General features: G+C 48.5%; 3 protein-coding genes across 4 annotated transcripts in view; all 3 read right to left on the bottom strand.

Moving 5' to 3' along the window:
• Window positions 1–7,456, bottom strand: part of LOC141091589 (oocyte zinc finger protein XlCOF8.4-like) — a 30,455-nt gene extending 22,999 nt beyond the window's left edge. Inside the window, exons 1-2 of one of the 2 annotated variants that reach the window (XM_073577255.1) lie at window positions 7,136–7,456; window positions 3,094–3,253 (exon numbers count right to left, since the gene is read on the bottom strand). In XM_073577255.1, the coding sequence (XP_073433356.1) occupies window positions 3,094–3,171 (78 nt within the window). In that variant the 5' untranslated portion in view covers window positions 3,172–3,253; window positions 7,136–7,456. The remainder of the gene's footprint in view (window positions 1–3,093; window positions 3,254–7,135) is intronic. The other variant, XM_073577254.1, reaches the window with a different exon arrangement.
• Window positions 1–19,138, bottom strand: part of LOC141091590 (uncharacterized) — a 127,259-nt gene that overhangs the window by 35,191 nt on the left and 72,930 nt on the right. The gene's annotated exons all lie outside the window — the stretch shown is intronic.
• On the bottom strand, window positions 5,848–7,314 carry LOC141091684 (uncharacterized). The gene is made up of 2 exons (XM_073577380.1): window positions 7,192–7,314; window positions 5,848–7,008 (listed from the first exon to the last, which is right to left on the bottom strand). Exons 1-2 carry the CDS (start codon window positions 7,312–7,314, stop codon window positions 5,848–5,850), a joined length of 1,284 nt encoding a protein of 427 aa, XP_073433481.1.

Raw genomic sequence — 19,138 nt, 5'->3', positions numbered from 1 at the left:
CAGTTCATCCAGGGCAGAGCCAAATAGATATTCCCCCTCACAAGGAATGGAGCAGAGTCGTGACCTGGCCTGGATATCCCCTGGCCAGCATTTTAACCAGAGGGGGCCCTTCGAGCTGCGTTAGATAACCCTGCGGATCTAGCCGCCATCCTTGCAGAGTCTGCTGAGGCATCAGACAGAAAAGCAGCGGCACTCTGGATGATTGGTAGGGTTTTCCGAATGGATGCTCTTGAGGCTCCGTCTCTCAGATGGGAATCCAGTTGATCTAGCCAGACCATCATGGATCTGGCTGTACAAGTGGCAGCTATCGCTGGTCTTAGGGCGCCTGCTGACATCTCCCATGTTCCCTTTAGAAAGGAATCCGCTTTTTTATCCAGCGGGTCTTCAGGGGAAGCCATGTCATCAAAAGGGATGGAAGATTTTCTGGAGGCTTTGGCTACTGCCGTGTCCAGCTTAGGGGCCTTATCCCATCTGTTCACCACTGGGTCATCAAATGGGTATCTTCGTTTGAAGGCCGGTGGCAAGGAGCCTCTTTTTTCGGGTTTTTTCCACTCCCTAACTATCAAGCTCTGGACCTTATTTAAAGGGAAGGCCCTGCGCTTCTTGGGATCTAGACCTCCGAACATCACGTCTTGTGCCGAAAGTTCTGGTTTTGAGTCTGCTACTCCCATGGTGGACCTTATTGTTTTAACTAGTTTGTCCATCTGGTCTAACGGGAAGCAGAAACGGCTCGAGTCTTCATCCGAAGACGACGAAGTGGAGGCCGGGGAATCCGAGGAGTCATTGTTCCTAGGAGCAACCGAGGACTCCGAACCTGAGAAGCTAGCTTCTCTCCCCCTAGAAGAATCGCTTTTTGACAGGGCTTTCATTTCTGTCCTGATTATTTCTCTCAGGCTTGTGGTGAAATCCGGCGTTTCTTCCGCTACCTGTAAGGACGGGGGAGAATGTAAGGGCCTGTCAATCTATCCCTGGCCCTCGTTCCCTTCCAACCCCTACAGTTTGTCGCACACATGGCTGACATAATCTTTTGGGGTGGCCGTCTGGCAAGGGGAAACTACAGAGGGCACATTCCCCGTGCTTCTGTTTTCCCGTAGCTTTCCTCCCCTGCGAAAAATGGGAACACTGCATCAGGGTACATTCACGAAGATCTCTTACCCATGCAAATGAGGCAGGTACCGGATCACGGAGGGAGGCAGGAGGGTCCTTTAGCCTGGAGGAACTTCCGCGGCTCTGTTCACTCGATCGTTTTTTCTTCTTCTGGCCACTCGCATGAGGCTTCGCCACGGCCTCCTTCTGTGGCCGCTCCTGTATCTCGTCCTTCTGCTCTATGGTTGCTTCTGTCGTATCCATCGCTGGGCCTTCAGAAGCACCCCCGCAGTGTTATCTCCTGCCTTTTAAGGCCTCCCGGTACCCGGGTCAGCAGGGTTCTGGCGCGGCACCTCCCCAGGGACCCTTCCGCGACCCCCCCCCGCATGCTCCACCCCCCCCCCCCCGCCACGGGCACAGCGCGTCCCCCCGGACAGCCGCGCACACGCGGCGCATACTGGAAAGCCGGCCGGCACCCGACTTCCGGTTTCGGCGTCCCCCGGCCCCGCCCCTTCCGCCGCGCGTCAGAGACCGCGGGAGCGCGCGGAACGGAGCCGGCAGGGCGCCCCCGGCTCCGGTGTGCCCGCCGCCCCCACATGCGCCCGCCGACCCGGAAGGATGACCGGACCCCGGGGGGAGACTCAGGAGGGGCCTGCATACGTACCTGGTTCCCGCACTTTGGAGACGGCAGTCCACCGGACCCTATGCTCCACCTGCTCCAACCACAGCCGTGGCGACCTACCCGGCCCCACCGTGGTGCTTCCAGGGACCCCGAACTGGACCGAGGTAGGAGATCCCCCCGCTACCTGAGTCGGTCAGCCGGCCTGGGAATCCCTCGTCGACTCAATGACGGACGATCTGTAGGGAGTCCTGTCCTCTAGGAACAGGAAACCAACTGATGCGTGGGAGAGGTGCCGCCCTTTTTGTATCTGTAGGTTTCCTGTTCCTAAAGGGCGGATGCCCTCTCTCAGGTGGTGCTGTCATGGACGACCGAATAACATGGGATATTCTCAGACGAATCATCGTTTACTCCATTTCCGACCTCCGGCCGAGTGTACGTTTGGAGACAGCCGAAAGAAGCATTCCATCCAGACTGCCTTCTCCCAACCGTAAAACATGGCGGAGGTTCTATCATGATCTGGGGTGCTATTTCTTGGAGATCCGCCGGGCCAATGATATCCCTTCATGGAAGAATTAACAGCCGCGATTATTTAGGCATTTTGGGCGACCAAATGCATCCTATGGTTCAAGCACTGTTCCCGGAGGGGAACGCCATCTTTCAGGATGATAATGCACCAATTCATACAGCTAGAATCGTTAAAGCATGGCACGAGGAACATTGTAATGAAGTGGAGCATCTCATCTGGCCCCCACAATCCCCAGACCTTAACATTATTCAGCATTTATGGCCGATTTTAGAGATTCAAGTTAGACGTCGATTTCCGCCGCCATCGTCGCTCAAAGAACTGGAGGGTGTTTTACCTGAAGAATGGGCTACAATTCCTTTGGAAACAATTCGCACCTTGTATGAATCCATACCTCGGAGAATTGAGGCTGTAAACGCCACAAAAGGTGGACCTACACCATATTACACTAACTTTTGTTGATGTTTCCAGGTGTTTCCATTATTTTGTCCAACCCCTGTATATTCTCACTACTCTTACAGTAAAGAATTATATGCCACCTTGTTATAGCTACAGTTTAATATGGAGGTCAGCCGGTCAATAAAATTCCTCATCTCCAAACCACATTCTGGCCATCCGGTTGTCTTGGTTTCTGGCTTTTGCTTTCCTACAACATACTTTGGTGTATTAAGATGACACCTAACAGACCACATTGGTGGTTGATCTTCACGTGTTCTGTGGTTACGTACATTACGTCACTTGAAAGGTCTGGGAGCTGTTATGTACAGGACACTGGTATGGTTCCTGATACTGCCAACTATGTATAATTCCCTTCCCTAGGATTCCCTTTAAATAATAAAGATAGCAATATAGAAAGGTTTACCTCTCCGGTCAACAGGTAGATCATCTCCAAGGTGAAGTTTAATAATCTTTTGGTGATCTCATTCTGTTCCTTGTCCATCCTTTGTAGGTCATTCAGAAGGACTTTTGGACGGGAAAATGGGAAAACGGAATGAACCGGAGGGATCTAGTCCTGCAGGCACCTTTGTGAAAAAAGGAGAGGCCCTGATTCACAGAGAGGACAACATCATTTGTGAAATGCAGGACCTCGCTTACCGAGCAGAGGAAAACAGGCTGTTGGGAGGTTTCACATGATGGATTAAATGAGTATTTTCAACATGGCCACTTACTGCATATCCACGGGCTGTGTCATAATTGCCCGATAACTCCAACTCCGGGACCAGAACTTACTTTGCTAACTGGGATACTCCCCCCCCCCCCCCCCCGGCAGGCGAGACAGCAAACGGGGAGATGTCCAAGCACGTGTATGGTTATGGGAGGCACGCCTGCCCCGGTATAAGCAGACATAAATGTGGACTGATTTTTAGGCAGACTTATTTCAAAGTTTGTTTTCCTGTAGCATGGCATCTAGAGAAACACTGGAAGGACAAACTAAGAAACAAATATCTAAGGAGGACATGAGGACTGAGGTTTACTTTACTGAAAATGAGAGCTCATGCCTTCAGAAGTCCAAGAAATAAACTCATCCAACCAAGGACCATAGTAACAAGATGGCCTGTGAGCAACGCTTTGAAACTGGGTTGGCAGCAGAGGGTTTCAGGACTTCTCTGCACAGGACGGTTGATGCGCAAGATTCACCAACCTATTTCAGAAAAACTGCAGATAATATTGACTGGTGCAGATGACATGCATACAATATGACAGCTTTACTGAGCCAGGTAGGCTCACAGACAGGCCTGAGGGCCCCCCCACCTGCCTTAAACACTGACAAGCATCTAAGGATAACGCCAGCCCGACTCTACCCTGGGAGAAGACCACTTGGTTCACAAATCATACAAAGTAAGTACGTTTATGTTCAGATGCCTGGGAGCATGAGAAATACCTGTAAGGGTGCGTCCACCCCTCTAGGAGGAGATCAAAGTTAGAATCTTTAGAAAAGACAGAGCTTTTAGTTCTACGAGAGGAGAAAACCCCTCAGGTAGTGAAAAGTCAAAGATCCGTGATCCGGGGGGGGGGGGGGGGGGGCATCTACTACACTGTCAAACAAGATACACAACACTATGGTGGCAACAAATAAATGAGCTCACCATTAAAGAAGCGAACCAAAAAATAAGATTAAAAAATTATCATTTATTACAAAATCATGTTATAATGACAACAAGACCACATATCTATTATAGTAAAAAATACCCCAATCTAGGAGACTACAGCTTAACTTGAACACAATATCCCATAGGCAATAAATACAGATACCCCAAGGACACGTCTCCCTTTCAGCATAAGGATCCTATAAATTCATTTATCATATAACAAATGTGATTAGAGCTCTAGGCATCCATCCAAAATTTATTGATCCATTTGCTTACAAGTTAGGCTGCCCTAAAAGGATCCGCATTCAATGTAAAGCAACACATTTAATCCTCCCTTTATTTAGGGCTTAATTGAATGTAGCAAAAAACATCATATCTTTTATCAAGTAAAAAGCCCCCAATGAAAAGCCCGATTTATAACGTATAGTATACAGCTCATATTTAGCCTCCAAATTACATCCACAATGGAGGACCTGAAACTAGTAACTTTGTCTCATTAGTCAATGCGCTTCCCTGTACACAGCATAAACGATGCGCCCATTGTAACTATAAACTCCTGCAAGGAAAAGCCCAAAAGAGAATACTTTGATTATACCTGATGGTGCGTTTTTTCAATCCTGCCGCTGTCCCCTGCGCCCCGACGCGCGTTTCGCCCTGCTGCTTCTTCCGGGGATGGATGCCTAGAGCACTAATCACATTTGTCTCCTAGATTGGGGTATTTTTTACTATAATAGATATGTGGTCTTGTTGTCATTATAACATGATTTTGTAATAAATGATAATTTTTTAATCTTATTTTTTGGTTCGCTTCTTTAATGGTGAGCTCATTAATTTGTTGCCACCATAGTGTTGTGTATCTTGTCTGGAAGTGCCATTCTTTGTATATTTGGACACATTGTTGAAATACACTGTCAAACAAGCAATATGGAGTTCTGGTCAAGATCAAGGTCTAAATCAAAAACCTCCACACCAGAAAAGGCCGTGTCATCTTCAGGTGTCACAGGATGCCAATGAAGGAGAGGAGCATCCATTGTCACTGACGTTCTATCGGAAACCTAGAGACTGATAGGTTTGTTAGACGTCCCAGGAAGCCAAACACAGCACAGGACTATAATAAGGTCAGTCACGACTAGTGGCAATGTGCGCTTAGTCCAGCTCAGCTGGGTCAGAGCCTGTGAGCACAAGCTTAGGAGGAGGCAGGACAATGAGTTACGGTCTCGGAGTCAGCCAGGCAGGGTGCAGGTAGTTGTTGTATTGCACCTGCTACAAGCAAAAATAATTAGCTACGGAGCGGGAGCAGGACGTCTCGCTGCCGAGAGCTGACATAAAGGAGTAAAACCATCCAAGAAAAGAGGGAAATATCCTAATATAATATTCCAGGAGGTAATTCATCCCCTGATGCTCAAAGGAAACTGCTGCAAATACAACAGGATCAGTAACGCATGGAAGAGCATATGGGAAAAAGAAGCAGCAGGTTGGTCATACTGGGATACTGAAGAGAAGTCCTCCGTCTGCAGAGCAGGAGCCTAATGGAGACCCCCTAAAGGTAGGAAAACAATGGAGAGCACCATTACCGCCATTGATGGAAAGATGGTGAGGGGGGTCGGAGGGAGGCGGCGAGGGGGGGGCCGGAGGGAGGCGGCGAGGGGGGGGGCCGGAGGAAGGCGGCGAGGGGGGGGGGCCGGAGGGAGGCGGCGAGGGGGGGGGGCCGGAGGGAGGCAGCGAGGGGGGGGGGGCCGGAGGGAGGCGGTGAGGATGGGATGGAGTGAGATGGTGAGGGGGGGCAGAGGAAGGTGGTGAGGGGGGGATGGAGGGAGGCAGCCGTAGAAAAGCAGTGAGAGGGACGGAGGGAGGCGGTGAGGAGGGACGCGGTGAGGGGGGTCGGAGGGAGGCGGTGAGGGGGGGATGGAGTGAGATGGTGAGGGGGGCCGGAGGGAGGCGGCGAGAGGGGGGCCGGAGGGAGGCGGCGAGGGGGGGACGGAGGGAGGCGGCGAGGGGGGGACGGAGGGAGGCGGCGAGGGGGGGGCCGGAGGGAGGCGGCGAGGGGGGGGCCGGAGGGAGGCGGCGAGGATGGGATGGAGTGAGATGGTGAGGGGGGGCAGAGGAAGGTGGTGAGGGGGGGATGGAGGGAGGCAGCCGTAGAAAAGCAGTGAGAGGGACGGAGGGAGGCGGTGAGGAGGGACGCGGTGAGGGGGGTCGGAGGGAGGCGGTGAGGGGGGGCTGGAGGGAGGCAGCCGTAGAGAAGCGGTGAGAGGGGTCGGAGGGAGGCGGCGAGGATGGGATGGAGTGAGATGGCGAGGGGGGCCGGAGGGGGGCGGTGAGGGGGGGACTGAGGGGGGGCCGGAGGGAGGCGGTGAGGGGGGGCCGGAGGGAGGCGGTGAGGGGGGGACGGAGGGAGGAAGGTGAGGGGGGGCGGAGGGAGGTGGTGAGGATGGGATGGAGCGAGATGGTGAGGGGGGACAGCGGGAGGCGGTGAGGGGGGACAGCGGGAGGCGGTGAGGGGGGACAGCGGGAGGCGGTGAGGGGGGCCAGAGAAAAGTGGTGAGGGGGAACGGAGGGAGGCGGCGAGGGAGGAAGGTGAGGGGAGTGGAGGGGGGAAAGGCGAGGGAGGCAGCGAGGATGGGATGGAGCGAGATGGTGAGGGGGGGGTGGAGGGAGACGGTGAGGTGAGAAGTGTTGAGACATCTCTAAGAAACACGCACCGTCTATATAAAACCCAGCTCGCTGCTTGGGCCCCTCTGGACGCTTTTCGGACCCACTTTTGGGGCGGTTACTCCAGCGCTTGAGCTCCGGCCCCCATGTCCCCCCCGTTACCTCCAGAGCTGCACTCTCCTTTCTCGCTCCTCCCTGGGGCTCTATGCTCCTGTCACCTTCCTCATAGCCGGGGGCGCCACAGCGTCACGTGATGCGGGAGATTCCTCTGTTTGTTCTTTCACCTCCTTCACATCTGCAGATGAGGAGCGGAAAAGCCGAAGGACCTGCAGTGACGTCATCAGCGTGCGACCCGTGTGTGAGAGGGCGGGGTCCCGTGTGAGTGGGCGGGGTCTAGCTGTGAAGAGTATAATAGGTCGCGGCTACAGGACTTGTGATGATGTCACCAGCGTGTGACCAGTCACGTGAGTGGGCGGAGTGCAGCGGCAGGTGACTGAGGAGGCAGGGAATGCTGGGACTTGTAGTGTATAACAGCCTGGCTATGATGGGAGTTGTTGTCCTCCTGGTGTCATATCCCATAATGACAGCCTGTGAGCCTGAACATGCTGCGATTTGTAGTTCTTCTCCCCCCTAGCTGGCCATGCTGGGACTTGTAGTTCTTCCTGTCCCCCCAGCTGGCCGTGCTGGGACTTGTAGTTCTTCCCGTACCCCCACTAGCTGGCCGTGACTCTTCTTTTCCCCCTCACCTCGGTGCTGCTCGTCCTCTCCCCCAGGTGGCGGCGGTGGTGACTCTGTGCCCGGGGCTCTCGGCGTCTCGTCCGTGGAGCGGGGGTCTCACCGGCTGATGTGACTTGTAGTCCACCCAGTAGACGCCGACAGGTCACATGGTCAGAGCAGAGCGGCCATTACCTGGGGGAGAAGACGCCAGAATATCGCCATCACCGGCCATAGAGCAGCGTCCTGACATCGGCACTGCGCTCAGAATCACAGCCCGAGGGGTTAGGCTGTGTGCACACGCTGCGGATTAGGTGCGGATTCATCCGCGCGGATTTTATCAAAATTGGATTCCCGGTTGGATTCGCGAAATTGGATTCCCGGTTGCACTTCCTCCTGTCCCAGCCGTCCGCTCCACTGCAGTCCCCGTGGGCTCCGCTCAGTACCAGAGACAATGAAGGCCCCGGTAAACTGATGGTTATTGCCCGACAGTCTTCAGCCCCTTCACACAAACGTTTCCGGTACGTGTGGTGACGGTTGTCACAAGTATCGGAGACGCTGACACCCGTACACACATTCAAGTGAATGGCTCCGTGCACGTTAGTGTGTCTCCATGGACCATGTGTCCGAGGGCAAAACATGTCGACAGGTCCCTTTTTTTTTGCTCATCCCATCAGCGGCACATGGATGACACCATGGATGACATGTACCGATGCCTAGGAATCAGCAGTACTGTTCACACTGATCCCCGACGCCGCGTGCTGAAGAGATCTCGCATCATTGTCCCCTGATCGCCCTCTGATCAGCAATAGAAGGGGACAATGATGAGAGCAGTTCTCAGCTCCCGCTGTCTACATTGAGTGTAAAATGAAGACTAAAATCACATTGTACTCACCTTGAGGGTGTGTGCGCGCACGTGGCGCATTCTGCTGCGTAGTACAGTACCATTTAAGTCAATGCCAAATGAAAAACGCAGTTCCAACGGTGCGGAATTTTCCGCACGGATTTGCTGAGGTTTTAAATCCGCAGCTTGTCACGTCTTTGTGCGGATTCCACAGCGGTTTCACTTTCTCCATTGTACAGGTGTCAAACCTCAGGCTAATCCGCAGATAAACCGCAGCTCTTTTGACCTGCGGATTTAGACATCTGTGTGGAAAAATCTGCAGCAGAATCCACAACGTGTGCACACACCCTAACATCTAATCCCCTGAAGCCATTGTCCCCTGTAAACAAACAAAAATAAAAAACTACAATATCCTTCACCAGTCTGAAGATGAAATAATCCAGAGTGTCCCACGCCGTAATCCATCTGTGCGTCATTTGCTCATCATGTGTGGTGGCCTGAGGCGACGGCTCATGCTGAAGAGCTGGGGAGAAGGACTCACTGCAACGAGAGCGGGCCCGTCAACGGCACTGACCTCAGTGAGATCATCGCAGTTCAGTTTTCTCATGGAAACCACTTCAGTAAACGCTCCTTCTTGAAGAGGTTTTTTTTCCTGCAGTGGATTTGATGCATTTTTAGAGTTTTTTCCTTAAGCATTCTTTACTGCCTGTTGAGAAAACACTGATAGTGTAGAGCATTTTCTTTTCCCCTCCAGATGTTTTTAAAAACCTGCAGTTGAAAAATAACACTGAAAAACCTGAGCATGCAGCAGCCCAGTGTCGTGCAGACAGCTCAGACTGTGATGTACAGTGTCACACATCAGTCATGGAACCAGTGGTGAGGCCGTTTTTCCAGCTAAAACTGCACGGCTGACAGTGCCTCACTCTAGTGTGAGCCGCCAGCATGGCATAAAGCTGCCTCTGTGGCTGAAGCGGACCAAGCACATCAGGGACATCATCGGTCGGTGATTACACAGGAGCTGCCGGCAGCGGATCCGGACTTGTCTCCATTGAGTACATTGGAGATGTCGTCTGTCAGTGATTACACAGGAGCTGCCGGCAGTGCCCCCGGACTTGTCTCCATTAACCCCTTTACCCCCAAGGGTGTCTTGCACGTTAATGACCGGGCCAATTTTTACAATTCTGACCACTGTCCCTTTAAGAGGTAATAACTCTGGAACGCTTCCATGGATCCCGGTGACTCTGACACTGTTTTCTCGTGACATATTGTACTTCATGTTAGTGGTAAAATTTCATTCATATAACTTGTGTTTATTTGTGAGAAAAACAGAAATTTGGTGAAAACTTTGAAAATTTCACAATTTTTCAACTTTGAATTTTTATGTCCTTAAATCACAGAGATATGGCACACAAAAAACTTGATAAGTAACATTTCCCACCTGTTTACTTTACATCAGCACAATTTGGTAACCAAAATTTTTTTTTGTTAGGAAGTTATAAGGGTTAAAATTTGGCCAGCGATTTCTGATTTTTACACCATTTTATTTTTAGGGACCAGATCACATTTGAAGCCACTTTGAGGGGTCTATATGATAAGAAAAACCCAAAAGTGACACCATTCTAAAAACTGCACCCCTCAAGGTGCTCAAAACCACATTCAAGAAGTTTATTAACCCTTCAAGTGCTTCACAGGAATTTTTTGAATGTTTAAAAAAAAAATGAACACTTAACTTTTAAAAAAAAAAAAAATACTTCAGATCCAATTTTTTTTATTTTTCCAAGGGTAACAGGAGAAATTGAACTACAAAATTTATTGTGCAGTTTGTCCTGAGTACGCTGATACCTGATATGTGGGGGGAACCACTGTTTCGGCGCATGGCAAAGCTCAGAAAGGAAGGAGCGCCGTTTGACTTTTCAATGCAAAATTGGCTGGAATTCAGATCGGACGCCATGTCACGTTCGGAGAGCCCCTGATGTACCTAAACAGTGGAAACCCCCCACAAGTGACCCCATTTTGGAAAACAGACCCCCCAAGGAACTTATCTAGATATGTGGTGAGAACTTTGAACCCACAAGAGCTTCACAGAAGTTTATAACGTACAGCGGTACAATTAACAGATCTTTTCACCCCCAATTTTTATTTTTTCCAAGGGTAAGAGGACCCCAAAAGTTATTGTGCAATTTGTCCTGAGTATGCTGATACCCCATATGTGGGTGTAAATGACTATTTGGGCGCATGGCAGAGCTCGGAAGGGAAGCAGCGCCATTTGACTTATTTGGCTGGAATTGAAATCGGATGCCATGACGCGCTTGGAAAGCCCCTGATGTGCCTAACCAGTGGAAACCTCTGTGCGTTGGCTGAGATCTGTGTGCGGTGGCTGGGATCTGTGTGCGGTGGCTGGGATCTGTGTGAGGTGGCGGGGTTCTCTTTGCTGTGGCTGAGATCTGTGTGCGGTGGCGGGGTTCTCTGTGCGGTGGCTGGGGATCTGTGTGAGGTGACGGATCAGTATGCGGTGGCGGGGTTCTCTGTGCGGTGGCGGGGATCTGTGTGCGGCGGTGGAGATCTGTGTGCAGTAGCGGGGATCTCTGTGGTGACGGGGTTCTCTGTGCATTGGCTGAGATCTCTGTGCATTGACGGGGATCTCTGTGCGGTGGCCGGGATCTCTGTGCATTGACGGGGATCAGTGTGCGGTGGCGGGGATCTCTGTGCGGTGGTGGGGATCTGTGTGCGGTGGTGCGGTTCTCTGTGCGGTGGCGGGGATCTGTGTGCGGTGGTGGGGATCTCTGTGCGGTGGCGGGGATCTGTGCAGGAAGCTCTGGGCTTATTCGCTCTCTTTCTTGGGATCCACATTTTGCTTACATCCATTTCATTGCATTTTTGTAGAAGATTCAATACAATAAATATAAGAATATAATTGCCATTTTTCTTTGTTCGTACGCAGGAAACAGTTTTCTATATTTTGATCAGACTTCTCCAGTTTCTGGGATTCCAGATATTTTTTTTGCTTGTGTCTTTTCTTTATTTATAAGGTGGAGGTGGGGGGGGGGGTGATTCAGATTAGTTTTTATTATTCTTTTATTTTTTTCTATGATTTTTTGTGTCTTTCCACCACAGGATCACTGTATCCAGTCTCCACGATTTTCAGCCGCCATCCATCTGTCAGCACACCCCATTGGCACTCGTGATGGCACTACTAGGGGTCAGTGGGCACCAAACCAAACATCCGGGTCGGATCACGGCGCTTTAATGCTGCTGTCAGTGCCCGTAACATTCTCATATTTCGGGATCTGGGGCTCCTTAGGGTTATGTGATGTTTCTATGATACCATTGTGGAGATAGACACGTTTTGATCTCTTGTTGTGGCGACCAAAAAAAACCCCTTAATTCTGGAGTTTTCATTTTCTTTCTTGTTCCACCATTTACCAATTGGATTCATTTTTTTTTACAGTGTATATGGAAAGTATTCAGGCCCCTTTACATTTTTCACTCTTTGTTTCATTGCAGCCATTTGGTAAATTCAGAAAAGTTCATTTTTTTCTCATTAATGTGCACTCTGCACTCCATCTTGACTGAAAAAACAGAAATATGGAAATCTTTTCAAATTTATTAAAAAAGACAAACTGAGATATCCCATGGTCATAAGTATTCGGACCCTTTGCTCAGACACTCATATTTTGGTCACATGCTGTCCATTTCCTTGTGATCCTCCTTGAGATGGTTCTACTCCTTCATTGGAGTTCAGCTGTGTGTAATTACACTGATAGGACTGGATTTGTAAAGGCGCACATCTGTCTATATAAGACCTCACAGTGCATGTCAGACCAAATGAGAATCATGAGGTCAAAGGAACTGGCCAAGGAGCTCAGAGACAGAATTGTGGCCAGGCACAGATCTAGCCAAGGTTACAAAAGAATGTCTGCAGTACTCAAGGTTCCTAAGAGCACAGTGGCCTCCATAATGCTTACATGTAAGAAGTTTGGGACCACCAGAAGTCTTCCTAGACCTGGCCGTCCAGCCAAACTGAGGAATCGTGGGAGAAGAGCCTTGGTGAGAGAAGTAAAGAAGAACCCCAAGATCACTGTGGCTGAGCTCCACAGATGCAGTAGGGAGATGGGAGAAAGTTCCACAAAGTCAGCTAACACTGCAGCCCTCCACCAGTCGGGCCTTTATGGCTGGACAGAAGCCTCTCCTCAGTGCCAGACAAATGAAAGCCCGCACAGAGTTTGCTAAAAAACGCATGAAGGACTCCCAGACTATGAGAAATAAGATGCTCTGGTCTGATGAGACGAAGATAGAACTTTTGGTGATAATTCAAAGCGGTATGTGTGGAGAAAACCAGGCACTGCTCATCACCTGCCCAATACAATCCCAACAGTGAAACATGGTGGTGGCAGCATCATGCTTTGGGGGTGTTTTTCAGCTGCAGGGACAGGACGACTGGTTGCCATTGACGGAAATATGAATGTGGTCAAGTACAGAGATATCATGGATGAAAACCTCTTCCAGAGTGCTCTGGACCTCAGACTTGGCCGAAGGTTCACCTTCCAACAAGACAATGACCCTAAGCACACAGCTAAAATAACACAGGAGTGACTTCAGAACAACTCTGTGACCATTCCTGACTGACCCAGCCAGAGCCCTGACCTAAACCCAATGGAGCATCTCTGGAGAGACCTGAAAATGGCTGTCCACCAACGTTCACCATCCAGCCTGACAGAACTGGAGATGATCTGCAAGGAAGAATGGCCGAGGATCCCCAAATCCAGGGGTAAGAAACTTGTTGCATCATTCCCAAAAAGACTCACGGCTGTACTAGCGCAAAAGGTGCGTCTACTCAATACTGAGCAAAGGGGCTGAATTAGTGATCAGCGAGTATACTCGTTGCTCGGGTATCCTCCGAGTATTTTGGCGTGCTCAGAGATTTCGTTTCTGTCAACGCAGCTGCATGATTTGCAGCTGTCGGACAGCCTGAAAATATGTGGAGATTCCCTAACAAGCAGGCATTCCTCACCTGTATTCAGACAGCTGCGTCAATGGTAACTAAATCTCCGAGCACGCCCAAATACTCCGAGGACACCCGAGCAACGAGTATACTCACTGATCACTAGTGTCGATATTTATGACCATGTGATATTTCAGTTTTTCTTTAATAAATTTGCAAAAATTTCTACATTTCTGTTTTTTTTCAGCCAAGATGAGGTGCAGAGTGCACATTAACCCCTTCCCGACCAATGACGCCACATAGGCGTCATGAAAACTGGTGCCAATCTGACCAGTGACGCCTATGTGGCATCATGACTTTAAAGCCCCCCTGCGGGTCGGGTAACCGGGGTCACTAAAAGGTCACCTGACCCGCAGATACAGGGGGCTTTGCTCTTCACCACAGGGGGCGTGGCTTCGCCCCCACATGGCCACGATCGCTCTGATTGGCTGTTAAAAGTTTAACAGACAATCAGAGCGATAGTAATATTTCATCAATAAAAATTGATGAAATATTACAATCCAGCCATGGCCGATGCTGCAGTAGCATCGGACATGGCTGGAGACCGTGATCCGACCCCCCCCCGCCCAATCACGGGGCCAATCGGCCCCCGATACCGACTGAAGGCGGCAATGTGCCGCTGCCATAATCATCTGCCCCCCTCCCCCTTCTATAGGCTCCCCCCCTCTCACCCCCCCAGGTACCTTCGATGTCCCGCTTCATGGTCACCGCCATCTTGGAAAATGGCGGGCGCATGCGCAGTGCACACGCCGGCTGCGGATTCATTCATTCATTTTTATCACTGTGATAAACTCTCACAGTGATCAAAATAGAATGAAAAGTAAATAAACCCCCCGTTTATCACCCCCATAGGCAGGAACAACTAATAAAATAAAGAAATTATTTTTATTTTTCCAATAGGGTTAGGGTTGGAATTAGGGTTAGGGGTGTGTTTGGGTTAGTGTTAGGGTTAGGTATGTGTTGGGGTTAGGGCTGTGGTTAGGGGTGTGCTGGGGTTAGGGCTGTGGTTAGGGGTGTGTTGGGGTTAGGGTTGGGGTTAGAATTGAGGGGTTTCCACTGTTTAGGCACATCAGGGGGTCTCCAAACACGACATGGTGCAACCATTGATTCCAGCCAATTTTGCGTTCAAAAAGTCAAACGGTGCACCCTTTCTTCCAAACCCCGACGTGTGCCCAAACAGTGGTTTACCCCCACATATGGGGTATCAGCGCACTCAGGAAAAATTGCACAACATCGTTGGTGGTCTAATTTCTCCTGTTACCCTTGGGAAAATAAAAAATTGGGAGCTAAAAAATTATTTTTGTGGAAAAAAAATGATTTTATTTTCACATCTCTGCATTATAAACTTCTGCAAGGCACTTGGGGGTTCAAAGTGCTCACCATACATCTAGATAAGTTCCTTGGAAGGTCTAGTTTCCAAAATGGGGTCACTTGTGGGGGGTTTCTACTGTTTAGGCACACCAGGGGCTCTGCAAATGTAACATGATGCCCGCAGACCATTCAATCAAAGTCAGCATTTCATAATGTCACTACTTCCATTCCGAGCCCCAACGTGCGCCTAAACAGTGGTCTCCACCCACAGATGGGGTACCAGCGTACTCAGGTCAAACTGGACAACAACTTTTGGGGTCCAATTTCTCCTGTTACCCTTGTGAAAATAAAAAATTGCGCACTAAAATATAATTTTTTGAGGAAAAAAAAATATTTTTTATTTTCACTGCACTGTGTTATAAACTTTTGTGAAGCACTTGGGGGTTCAAAGTGATCACTTTGCATCTAGATAAGTTCCTTGCGGGGTCTAGTTTCCAAAATGGGGTCACTTGTGGGGGAGCTCCAGTGTTTAGGCACACAGCGACTCTCCAAACACGACATGGCAACCGCTAAATAATTCAGCATATTTTCCATTCAAAAAGTCAAATGGTGCTCCTTCCCTTCTGAGCCCTGCTGTGCGCCCAAACTGGTTTATGACCACATATGAGGTATCGGTGTACTCAGGAGAAATTGCCCAACAAATTTTAAGATCCATTTTATCCTGTTGCCCATGTGAAAATGAAAAAATTGATGCTAAAAGAAATTTTTTGTTGGAAAAATTACAATGTCCATTTTTTCTTTCCACGTTGCTTTAGTTACTGTGAAACACCTGAAGGGTTAATAATCTTCTTGAATGTGGTTTTGAGTAGCTTGAGGGGTGCAGTTTTTAGAATGGTGTCACTTTGAGGTATTTTCTGCCATATAGACCCCTCAAAGTGACTTCAAATGTGATGTGGTCCCTAAAAAAAAATGGTGCAAAAATGAGAAATCGCTGGTCAACTTTTAACCCTTATAACTTCCTAACAAAAAAAAATTTGTTTCTAAAATTGTGCTGATGTAAAGTAGACATGTGGGAAATGTTATTTAGTAACCACTTTGTATCACATAACTCTCTGGTTTAACAGAATAAAAATTCAAAATTTGAAAATTGCGACATTTTCTAAATTTTTGTCAAATTTCAGATTTTTTCACAAATAAACGCAAAAATTATCGACCTAAATTTATCACTAACACGAAGCCCAATATGTCACAAAAGAACAATCTCAGAATCGCTAGGATGCGTTGAAGCGTTCCAGAGTTATGAGGTAATAAAGGGACACTGGTCAGAATTGCAAAAAATGGCCGGTTCATTAAAGGGGATCTGTCACCCTTTTTTTCGGCTTGCAGCTGCCGGCATAGACATCGGGGGCTTATCTCCAGCATTCTGTAATGCATTCTGTAATGCTGTAGATAAGCCTCCGATGTAACCTGAAAGAGAAGAAAAACACGTTATATTATACTCAGCGGGGTGGGCGGTCAGGTCCGGTGGGCATTGCGGTCCGGTCTGACGCTTCCCTTCTTCATGCGATGACGTCCTCTTCTCCCGTCCTGTAATGGCTGTGGCGCAAGCGCATTGCTCTGCCCTGTTGAGGGCAGAGCAGAATTCTGCAGAGCGCAGGCGCCGAACCTCTCCTGACACCTGCGTACTGCAGGACTCTGCTCTGCCCTCAGCCATTACAGGACGGGAGAAGAGGACGTCATCGCATGAAGAAGGGAAGCGTCGGACCGGACCGCAACGTCCACCGGACCTGACCGCCCACCCCGCTGAGTATAATATAACTCGTTTTTCTTCTCTTTCAGGTTACATCGGAGGCTTATCTACAGCATTACAGAATGCATTACAGAATGCTGGAGATAAGCCCCCGATGTCTATGCCGGCAGCTGCAAGCCGAAAAAAAGGGTGACAGATTCCCTTTAAGGTCAAAATAGGCTTGGTCATGAAGGGGTTAATGAGAAAAAATGAACTTTTCTGAATTTACCAAATGGCTGCAATGAAACAAAGAGTGAAAAATGTAAAGGGGTCTGAATACTTTCCGTACCCACTGTGTATTTTGATCGGACATTTCTGAATGCGGCAATACCAAATTTGTGTATTTATTTTATTGTTTTATTTTTAATGAGCCATAAAGGCGGATGTGAACTTTTTTATTTTTTTTTTATTTTTTACTGTATTCAGTAGCCCCCTTTGGAGTCTTGAAGCTGTTATCATCCGATCATCTGTATGATACATGGCAGGGCTTCGGCGTTGCCATCTATAGCAGATATCACGTTCTTCTATGAACGTCGGCCATGAGCCGGCATTCACACGAGTATTGTAATGAGAGGCATGGGGGGTCTACAATAGAGCCCCAGCTGTCATGACAACTCATAGTCGTCGAGCGATCATGTGACACAGGTGCCAATAGGTGGGATCAATGTCACACTTCCGGTTGACGCATGTTAAGTGCTGTTGTCAGTGATTGACAATGGCATTTAACCTGTTAGAGCCGTGGGAGGATCTAGGATCATCCCGCGACTGTTCGAGGCAAATGATGGCTGATTAGATCACATGCTGGGATTAGATACACGGAGTGTATCGCACAATGCGACTTCATACTGTTCTCTCACCACTTATATACACGATGACGGATACATTTGTTATCACCGTCATTGCTCCAACCTGAAAGAAACCAGGACGGCTTCAGTTCACCCTCAGCGATAATATAACAAATCCCAGAGTACAATATCTGAGTTGTGTTTTTGTTTTTTTCAACCATTTTAGAATTTTTTGGTACATTTTCGGGCAAGTTTTATAGTGTCATCCAAACTGTAAGAATCCCCTACTGCGTTAAGATCATTACCGCCGGAGAGATGACAGCGTGAGCCAGCATCTGAGAACTGATGAGAAAGTTCTACTTCCATCAGCCCACTGCTGCTAATAACAATGCGAGCAGGCGCCGCTGATGGGAGTATTCATCAGCCGGCACCTGAGCTAAAAATAAAAAAAAAATGTGGGGTCTCTTCTATTTTTGATAAGCAGCCATACTCAGCTGTCAGCATTAGCAAGGTTTGTTATCAAGAACAGAGGGGTCCCCACACCATTTTTTAAAATGATTTAAATAAATAACAAAAGCGGAGTGTGCCCCTTCCATTTTGACAAGTCAAGCTAAAGCAGACAGCTGGGGGCTGGTATTCTCAGGCTGGTAAGGGGCCATGGATATTGCCCCCCCCCCCCCCACACAGCCTAAAAATAGCAGCCTGCATCCGCTCAAAAAAGGCACATCTATTAGAATCCCCAATTCTGGCGCTGTGTATGACTTTTCCCACTTACCCGCAAGCAGTGGCAAGGCGGTTAATGTCACCTTTATATCGTCAGGTGACATCAAGCCCACAGGGTAGTAATGGAGAAGACACCCCTATTACTAACCACAATCATATTGTACATGACAAACACACAAAGTAAAGTTCTTTATTGTCGGAGAAGGGATTTCTAGGTCTCCTCAGGTATGTCTGTCTTATGGGTACCCATGGATTGAAGCATAATCAGAGAGACCGACTGCACGTTGCCTTTCCAAATAGTCTCCTCCTTTATTGGTGGAGCAAATGGGTTTTTATAGCACAATCATCAAAGGAAATGGACATTTTGTAACAATTGGCAAAATAAAGAGGGAGGTTACATAATAATGTGGCAGAAATATGAGTTATACAATTAGTTGTCAAACACATCCTGAGACACGAGATAGATTACACAATAAAATGTGGGAGAACATTCCAGAACTTTTCATATGTCAGTGTGACCTGGTTGAAAAGTTGAAGTTCTTAAGAGAACTTGGACTGAGTTACAGAATTTTGGAAGCAACAATCTGTTCTGGACCAATTTCTTGGAATATATGCAGAACTCTCAGGCCATAAAAGAAACTGCACGTAGACTGATAACTGGATAAAAGGTCATCCTTGCACAATACTATGTTCTAGTATTATATTCAGAACAGAAATTAACCCCTTCTTTAACATTATTTAAAATAAGAATCTACACCCTGTTTCACAAATTCATTTAACAAGATTAATCTACACATACAGGAGCTTCTTACAAAATGAGAATATCATCAAAAAGTGAATTTATTTCAGTTCTCCAATACAGACAGTGACTCTCCTCTATTCTATAGAGTCATTACACACAGAGTGATCTATGTCACAGGTTTATTTCTGGTAATGTTGATGATTATGGCTTACAGCCAATGAGAACCCAAAAGTCATTATCTTAAGAAATTAGAAT

The sequence above is a fragment of the Dendrobates tinctorius genome, unplaced genomic scaffold (assembly GCF_039654945.1).
Source record: "Dendrobates tinctorius isolate UK_male_01 unplaced genomic scaffold, ASM3965494v1 ptg000055l, whole genome shotgun sequence".
Classification (NCBI taxonomy): Eukaryota; Metazoa; Chordata; class Amphibia; order Anura; family Dendrobatidae; genus Dendrobates; species Dendrobates tinctorius.
This window is presented reverse-complemented; position numbering and strand designations above follow the sequence as displayed.